Here is a 9,699-nt window from a genome sequence, read left to right as displayed (position 1 = left end):
GAGATGGCTGGATGGCATCACCAACTCGATGGACGTGAGTTTGAGTGAACTCCAGGAGTTGTTGATGGACAGGGAGGCCTGGCGTGCTGCGATTCATGGGGTCGCAAAGAGTCGGACACGACTGAGCGACTGAACTGAACTGAACTGAACTGAATTTAGAATTGGAAACCCTCCCCTAACCCCCACCCTCAAGTTTATTTGAAGGTTAACAACTGGTCCATCTTTAGTCTACCACAAGAAGTGAGTGAGGGGCCTAGCAAGATCGGGGTTCATAGAAAGAGGTGTTTTCCTCCAGGGAATACTTTTTCCTGCTAGGGTCCAGGTGGGTGGTGGGAAATTCTCTAAGAGTCTTCTGTGTTTTGGGAGCATCTGAAAGAGGGCAAGTCCAGCACTGGCCAAATGTCTGCTGGGTCAGATGTGATGATGTGTCCTATCTAAGCAAAAGAGATCTGGAGAGAGAGGCCTAGGCTTGGGGGAAGAGCAAGTGGCCTACGGCTGGGCCAGCAAAGATACCTGTTTCCCAGGGGCCAGGTGGACAGTATGGAAGATTGTCGGCATTTTGCTTAAACTCAACAAAGGGTTGCTCTCCAGGTGAGGTACGCACTAAGGGCAAGAGGCTGTGGGGAGAATTCTGAAGGCAAGAACTGCATGGATGGTCGTGTTGGAGCTGTGTTGAGGAGCTCTAGGTTCTCAGGGGAATCCACGACAACCTCACAAAAAAGCCAGCACTGGGGTGCTGAGCCACACGGAGGACACCAAAGGCCAAACTGTTACAAAAGCTGTGGTGAGAGATTGCACCAAGGCCTGGTGGGTAGGAAAAGCTTGCTTCTCTGCCGCTCCATTTCCCCATCCCAAATGACTGAAGGAGCTAGAAAATAGAACCTTGAAGGAATGACAAGTGTAGAGCTTCAAACTAGATACGACATTAAAGCAGTAAACTAGATTGGACTAATTTTATTAACCTCAAGTGGTCAGAAAGTTAGAGAATCTATACACAGTATCATTTCGAGTTGAGAAAATAAGAATTCAATACAGTGGGGTTGAAAATAGAGACAAAAAATTGTTTCAGAAATTCCCTGGTGGTTTAGTGGCTAGAACTCTGCATTTTTGCCATTGAGGGCCAGCTTCGATCCATGATCAGGGAACTAGGATCTCACAAGATGTGCCATGTGCCCCCCCCTCCCCAAAAAATTTGTTTCGTGTTGCTATCTCTATTACTCTGAGACAGCTCAATAAGCTTGTTTATTTGCGTTCCTGGGTTAATCCTCATGCCCTGTGCTATATTTGAGTATCCTACCGAAGTGTGTTTGCTGCATTTCATGTAAGATCTTTGCATCAGTATTCATAAAAAGAGATTATTCTATAGCTTTCCTTTCTTTTCTGGTCAGATTTTTTATCAAGGCCCTTGATAAAAGGCATTCAAAGTATTTTCTTCTTTCTCTGTGCTCTGAAGCAGCTTAACTGTTTTAGAACTACATGTGCCTTGACACGCTAATGTGATTCACCTGTGAAATTTCCCCGACACTTCCGAGTGTGAGCAGGGGAGGCCCTTCTGTTCATTCTTTCACCTTGTTTGAACTGAACCATGAGTAAGCGCTGGTGTCCCCTTTTACTTCTCCCATGCCACAGGATACCATGGCTATGATTTGGAAGACAGCCTCCATATTTAATTTCTAGTTTAAATTTAAGCCATTTGTCATGCAGTGCTTGCTCTCCACAATTTATGGGCCTGGGTCAGTGTAGGACATTTAGGGGCACATTGGGAGAAACAAGCATCTCCCCACCTCCAAAGAGAGTAGGGTCCTTTGGAGAGCCACTCTGAGATCCATACCCGATCCACTCTGAGAATACTACAACCCAGAACATGATCATTGTCAGATTCAAATCAGTTCCCTGTGACTTACTCATTGTCCTTTATCTTTGGATAAAATATGGAAAATTTGTAAATGATAAAAATTGATAAAGGCTAAAAAAAGTTTAAAAGGTTTCAAGATTCTGTCCTGCCTAATTATTTTTTAAGCCATTATTTTGTACCCAATTAAAAGTTCCCAAAGCGTGCATCCTGGGGTCCTCTGGGAACTTGTCCAGGCAGCATTGGGGGGGAGCAATGCAACCACTTTCCTCATCGGGGTAGCAAAGCCCCCTTGGCAGATAGTTACTCCCTCTTGTCAAAGAAGGCTGTCTTAAAACTGCATCATCGTTTTTCCTGTAGTTCTTTCTCTGTCTGCTGTGGATGGAAGAGGGAGGACTGGGTTATTTCAGTTCCGGCAATGGACACATCAAAACTGCTTCCCTTTTCCCTACTCTGTGTCCCTTGAGGACCTAATTTATTTCACGCATTTTGACCTATCTCTGCTGAAACGACCGCTGTGGTTCTCTGTTGAGGCCTTTCCCTTCCGCCTTTTCTGGCCCGCAGGCCAACCCCCCAGGCCACAGTCCTCTCCACAGTGATGTCAGTCTGGCTGCTGGGCCCAGCTGGATGGAGGTGTGTTTTATGAAGTTCAACCCTGCACCCTGGGCCATAAATACACATTGTGCACATAAATGTACAGCTAACATTGGCCAGACCCCGCCAAAGAACCATGTTAATAAGCAGACAGTAAGTCTTTAAAATATGGAAAAGCAGTTAATCTTTCCGCTGGCAAATCCTTCATAGGGGGTTGTTTTCCTCCACTGCAGTAATAGCTGCCTGCAAAGATTTTCATCTCCTAGGACTTGAGGTATAAGTGGGGCTTACTGTGGAGCTTCATGAGCACACTTGGGAAGTCTTCACCTTACGGGGTAATGTATTAAAAGGAATAATGTCCTATACTGGTCGTCATTAAGCATCCATATTGAGTCTGGGTCTGCCCTCAAGGGTCTTGAGCACTAATAATTCCAGTACAAGACAGAAAGCTGGTTGCCTATGATTGCAGTCCCACAACAGGCCTGGGCTCCAGAGGTGTGCAGCTCTACCTGTGTTTCTCTGGGAAGTCACTTAATCTATTGTTTCCCCATCTTTGAAATGGCCACAATCACGTCTTTTTTCATACAGCTTCTATAGAAGTTTACTTATGCTCTCTGAGTCCCAGTTTTCTCTTTTGTGAAATAAGAAAATCAATGTTCTTTGCTCCCAGCACAATATTCCATTTTATAAATGTTTGAAGAATACCTGTATACATTCTCCTTATAGAGAACTCCAGTGTTATAGATTACGTTCGTTTCCATGGATAATTATTCCCAGTCTTCTCCTCTTTTCCACCACTGCCATCCTGTTCTCTCCCCACCATCTCCTCCTCCCTTGCTCTCTCTCCCACTGATGATATGATAGGAGGATCAAACTTGAGGATAGGGATGGGGGTTCAGTAGACAGAACGTGCATGGACCCGATACATGCTTGCTTTTTGGAGAGATGAAAGGTCAAGTTTGTAAACTACCTCTAATCTGTTGAGCAGCCATGACTTCTATCTATGTGTCTCAGGTAGAGAAAGGGAGTTGCCAATGGGTTGACTTGAAGGAGAACATAGACGATGGCTGTCAGTTTGGAGATGACATGATTTGTGCCTTAAAAAATATTTAATTTCACTTGGTCCTTACATTTCTTTTATCATTAGAAAGACACATCATATGTTCTGATCTTTTTTGTGTTCTACCCACGTGTTCCACTTGCTTTGAACATTTATTCCTTCTGTGTTATCTCATGTTATTCCTAACGCAAATGATAAGTCTTATCCATCCCATTTATTTTTCCTGTTCTCTGTAGCAGAATCAAATACTGAGAGATGAGTATTTTGAAATGTTCCTAAAAATATTTGTGTATAGTTTTGCAACATCATTTTCCCACTTACTATGTTTTGGATATCTTTTATAACACTACATAGACATCTTTTACCCTTTCAAGTGTTGCCAAGTAAACCATGGAAGAGATACACTGTTGCTTATTTAATCATTCCTCTACTGATGGACTTGCAGATGGCTTTTGTTTTTTCCTCCTCTCCATGAACAAGGTTACCAAGAACATCTTTATATGTCCTCTTGGGTTCTTGAACAATAATTTCTCTTACTGAGAAGTAAAACTACTGGAAAAGTAGGATCTAAATCATTTTCACTGAAACAGTAACAAATTATTCATATATTGCCTATAAAAGTTTACTTTCCCACCAACAGTGTAAAATAATAGTCACTTCTTCAAACTCTCAGTCATTTGATATTACCATAAAGTTTTGCCATTCTGATGGTAAAAAATGAGTTTGATTATTTCAATTTCATTTTAATTTACACATACTTAATTTTAGTGAGATTGGACCCCTTTTACATATCAGCTGTCCATCTGTGTTTCCTCTTCTATAAATTATCTCATGGGTTTTAATACTAATTAGGGGCAAACAATTTCCTTCTTCTCTCTTTTTTTCTTATAAACTCAATTTTATACAGTTGTCCAGACTATATTTATATGAAATCTTAGGATCATCACCTCAAATTCCATCAAAATTCCTGTTGGGATTTTATTGGGATTACTTTGAATTAAAAGATTACTTGAAGGAGAATGACACCTTTAATATATAACTGTTCTCTTTCACCACCGCTGTGGAATTAGGGGTTTTTTTTATGTTTAGTAAAGTTTGATCATTTTCTTCATAGAGAAACATCTTTTACTAGATTTACTCTTGGGCATTTCACAGTAATTATTGATACTATCAATGGTTCTTTATTTCTTAAGTATTTTTTCATTGGTTATTGCCAGTGTCAAGGAAAGACTGTGGTTTTATATGCTGATTATGTAACTGGTTAACTTGCTTGGTTCTTTTCTGTGTTCTAATAGTTGGTCAGTGGGTTCATATGGATTTTCTACAAACACAGTGATATCTGTTCTTTGGGTGATTTGGTAGTTTTGATTTGTGGGTAGATTCTCAATGAGCATTTCAGATTTTTTTCATGCAGTTGGTTTGCTTGTGTTTTTATAGCCTGACCAAATGTTGATAATTTATACATTATCCTCCAACGTGTGTTTGCTCTAAGTTTTCAAATTATTTGTAATGATATACATAATACTCAAAGGTTTACAATGCCTCTGTCTCTTTTGGGTTTTACTGTAACTTTGTAACTTCTTTTTCTTGATTAGGAGTGTCAGAAGTAGACTTATGTCCTTGTTCTTTTAAGCCTGAGTTTGATTCTTCTAGTTATCTTCACATTTTTACTTGCATTTTCTTCTTCGTTTATCTTTATACATTCATTTGTCATTGGCTCAGTGAATATTTACTGAGCATCTGCTCTGTCCCAGGCATAACTCTAGGTGCTGGGGATAAAAGATCACCATGGGCAGACACAAGCAGCTTTTTTCCCATGGAAACTACACTTTGCTGTCAGGGGGCAGACAGTGAGCAGGTAAGGAGAAAGTGGAGGCAAAGAGATTTGAGAAGAAAGGCAGTGTGGTTGTTTATTTGGTGTCCTTGATAAGAACCGATTCAAGAGTGTGGTAAGGACAACAACCTTATTGGAGTAGATTTGTGAAAGGAAAGAAGTGAGGAAGTAGAGAACCTGAAAGAGAGGGAAAGAGAAAAAAATGAAAGAGAGAGAGAGCGATTGTCAGTACCTCTTCTTAGGAGTTGTACCGTAAATGAGGACAGGGAAACAGGGTAGTAGCTAAAGGTAAGCTAAGGGAGTTTGTGTAAATTGAAGAGAATGGCTAGAAAGACAGGAGGAACCACTTATATACGCAATGATCACTTCTCTCCTCGTCCATCAGTCACATCCTTGCAGGAGCCTGGGGGCTGGACTCTGGAGAGGGGCATCAGTCCTCAGTCCCAGTACACCACAAGGGAGACTGAGGGTAGGATACAGGTACAGGTTTATGTTCTCACTTTTCCAGCTTCTTGTTTCAAAAACACAGTTCATTTATTTGCAGATTTTTTTTCCCAATAAAATATATTTAAGGTCACACTGCACAGATTGGGCTGTTCTCAAATTCACAAGGATTAACTGGATGTATTTTTAACTATTAATTTCCATTGTTTATATTTTTTGCTATTAATTTCTAATTTTATCCAACTTTAAAAGAATATGTAATTGATGCTTTCTGCTCTTTGGAACGTGTTGCAGTTCCCTGCATTTGAAAATAGCATATTCTGGATTACTTAGGTCTGTAAAGTTTTTGCTTTCAATTTTATTAATAAATAAGTCATGTGTCCATCAAATACTTTTGGTATTTCTATCAGCTTGTACATCATGATCATAAAAATTCATGTCATATCTTATTATACTATATATACTCTAAAGAATAGAATACATTTATTGAGAGGAAGATGAATAAAGATAACTTATAGAGAAATTGGCCATTTTTTTAAGATTATAGTCTAGTTCAACTGAGTAAACTGAATTTGGTGAAAATATCATGAAAAGTTTATGTGACAGGATTCTGGACTTGGGGGTAAATATTCAGTTAATCTATTTGCTCTAGAAGAATATGGGATTTGTTCTCCAACTTGTTCCTCCAAAGAGCTGGTATTTCTGATTCAAGGAGTATTATTATGATGATTGTCATTTCGTGTAGTGGGCCAGATGAGAAAGAGGTATCATTAAACTTACTTATGTTGGACTAAGTGTACATATGGGCCCAGAAGATTAAAAAAAAAAAAAGTGAGGATGGAATGCCCAAGATGGCAGAGTCGAAATGTGTGTGCTCATCTTCCCCTGCGAGAACACCAAAATCATGAGTAGCATGGCCTTTGTGCCAGCATGACCTGGTCTCTGAGACAACTGGAGCTCCTTAACCAACTAGCCTTGATTTCATCCTAAGCAATATACCTCTGTTATGGGCAGACATTGTGCAAAGTAATTGAGGGAAAGGTCTAGGAAGTTCATGTTCTTTTATAATTACTATGGCATGGCTTCAGTCTATCCTTGAGGTGAGGAGGAGAGAAACATACACTCAGAAGAACATCAAATGCAACTTGCAATGGTTTTTAAGCCCTAGGAGAAGAAAATGAGTCTTGGAAAAGCATAACCTCTTAGAGCTTAGAAACTGAGGTAATTTAGCCAACTCTGACTCTCCTGTTTCATGCACATAAAGTCTAGTCTTTCCAAGATGAGTTGTGTGAGCTACGTATGGACATAGCTATTGTCTTCTTAGTGAAGCTTTGGATTTGAAATGAAGAGCCTCATGGAAAGAGGCAACTTGAGTAGTAAACCAGTCTCTGAAATTTGTTTTCCAAAATACTATAGCAGTTGTCCCACTCTGGAGGAAGTTTTCCTCATGGCTATTAACTTGGGGGATGGTAAATGACCACTCACTCTCTCTCTGCCTCTTGTTCCAACAGGTCCTTTGTCATCCAGCAGATCCCAAGCAGCAATTTGTTCATGGTGGTGGTGGACAGCAGCTGCCTCTGTGAGTCTGTGGCCCCCATCACCATGGCACCCATTGAAATCAGGTATATCCTTTTGTGTGTCAGTCCAGCCATGACTGATGAAGCTGGTAAGGGGGAGCAACAGTAGGAAACCCAGGGGAGGAATCTCAGAGAGGGAGAGATGATATTCTTTCCACTGTTAGAGAGCAGGTGTTAAGGGAACTAAGTGCCAAGTTTTGACATCTGAAATGCAGAATAAGGAAAAGGAGCGTCTTGGAAATATGCCTTAACTACAGTCAACATAATGAATCGCTTAAGTGTGAACGTTTAAAGGCCCAGAAGATCAGAAGGCGTCCGGAATCTTGTCATGGCTTCCATCCTGAGGTAATCTGATACCCCCTCCTACTCTTTTACCATCAGATTCTCCATGAGGATCTCACAGCCATCAGAGAACTATAGCTCAAAAGTTTACTCTTGAGAAAATCATCCCTTTCAGGCAAACCAAGAAATAATATATTGGAAGGCTAATGGTACTCTACATTCAACCTCTCAATGCCTTCTTATTTAGTCTTTACTTAATAGTCTTTTCTTATTATATTCACATGTATTTTTTAAAAGCCTCTTTACTATCTTCCCTTTTACAAATGTGCTATAGTTTTACCACTTTCCACTATTACACATAAAGTGGCTCTGACCATCTGGTTTTACTTATTTCAAATTGTAGTTAAAGTTATTTTCCCTTGCTTACTTTTAGACAGCCTTTTACTTATGAAAAAATCATGTAAAGCAAAAGTCACAATACTAATGTCAGATCAAGAGTCGCAGTATCTAAATGTGGGATGATAAGCCTTTAAACTCCCTGTAACACATGAGGTCACAACTATAAAGGCACTACATTTACACCAAAAGTGATGATCAGAGAAAAAATTAAGCTTGTAGTAAAAAAGTAAACTTATAGACGTAGGTGAATTATGTCCTTCAAAGTTGTAGGCAAAAAAATTTAAATATAGTAACAAAATTACAATTTAAAAATACTCCACCTCCATCTTGAAAAATAGAAAACTGGCCTAGACCAATTATTATAGGGATACTGAGAGGATATTTATTTTTTGTAAAATGCCACCGTAGCCCACTGAGTGTTAATGTCACCTGTAAATACCAAATAATTTTAATGTTATTTAAACTATCCAAATACTACAAAATATTTTAAAGTCAGTGTACTGCTAAGAAGAATTTGGAATTTATTGAGAATGTTTGTTTCTATGTTCAAGGGAGAGTTCAATAACATATGCTGTAAAGGCTTTTGATAAAATCCAATGATCACCTCTAGTAAAAGGTCTATGTAAAATAGAAATATGAACGATTGTCCCAAAACAATAAAGCCACTTCATTTGAAACCAGAACTGCATGGTGCTGCTGCTGCTAAGTTGCTTCAGTTGTGTCTGACTCTGCGACCCCATAGACGGCAGCCCACCAGGCTCCTCCATCCCCAGGATTCTCCAGGCAAGAATACTGGAGTGGGTTGCTATTTCCTTCTCCAGTGCATGCATGCATTCTAAGTCCCTTCAGTCATGTCCGACTCTGTGCGACCCCACAGACACAGCCCACCAGGCTCCTCTGTGCACAGGATTCCCCGGGCAAGAATACTGGAGTGGGTTGCTGTTTCCTTCTTCCCAGAACTGCATCAGTTCAGTTCACTTCAGTAGCTCAGTCGTGTCTGACTCTTTGTGACCCCATGAATCGCAGCACGAGAGGCCTCCCTGTCCATCACCCACTCCCGGAGTTCACTCAAACTCACGTCCATCGAGTCAGTGACGCCATCCAGCCATCTCATCCTCTGTCGTCCCCTTCTCCTCTTGCCCCCAATCCCTCCCAGCATCAGAGCCTTTTCCAATGAGTCAACTCTTCGCATAAGGTGGCCAAAGTACTAGAGTTTCAGCTTTAGCATCATTCCTTCCAAAGAACACCCAGGGCTGATCTCCTTTAGAATGGACTGGTTGGATCTCCTTGCAGTCCAAGGGACTCTCAAGAGTCTTCTCCAACACCACACTTCAAAAGCATCAATTCTTCGGTGCTCAGCTTTCTTCATAGTCCAACTCTCACATCCATATATGACCACTGGAAAACCCATAGGCTTGACTAGACGGACCTTTGTTGGCAAAGAAATGTCTCTGCTTTTGAATATGCTATCTAGGTTGGTCATAACTTTCCTTCCAAGGAGTAAGCATCTTTTAATTTCATTGCTGCAGTCACCATCTGTAGTGATTTTGGAGCCCAGAAAAATAAAGTCTTCCACTGTTTCCACTGTTTCCCCATCTATTTCCCATGAAGTGATGGGATCAGATGCCATGATCTTCGTTTTCTGAATGTTGAGCTT

At 40.5% G+C, this 9,699-nt stretch overlaps 1 protein-coding gene across 1 annotated transcript in view; it reads left to right on the top strand.

The window, feature by feature from the left end:
- Positions 1-9,699, top strand: part of CACNA2D3 (calcium channel, voltage-dependent, alpha 2/delta subunit 3) — a 904,008-nt gene that overhangs the window by 887,813 nt on the left and 6,496 nt on the right. The window contains exons 35-36 of the mRNA XM_010851933.1: positions 7,296-7,408; positions 7,624-7,706. Of these exons, the coding sequence (XP_010850235.1) occupies positions 7,296-7,408; positions 7,624-7,706 (196 nt within the window). The remainder of the gene's footprint in view (positions 1-7,295; positions 7,409-7,623; positions 7,707-9,699) is intronic.

Source organism: Bison bison, unplaced genomic scaffold, assembly GCF_000754665.1.
Source record: "Bison bison bison isolate TAMUID 2011002044 unplaced genomic scaffold, Bison_UMD1.0 scf7180017864304, whole genome shotgun sequence".
Classification (NCBI taxonomy): domain Eukaryota; kingdom Metazoa; phylum Chordata; class Mammalia; order Artiodactyla; family Bovidae; genus Bison; species Bison bison.
Note: the sequence above shows the minus strand (reverse complement) of the source record. Positions and strands in the feature narration are given on the sequence as shown.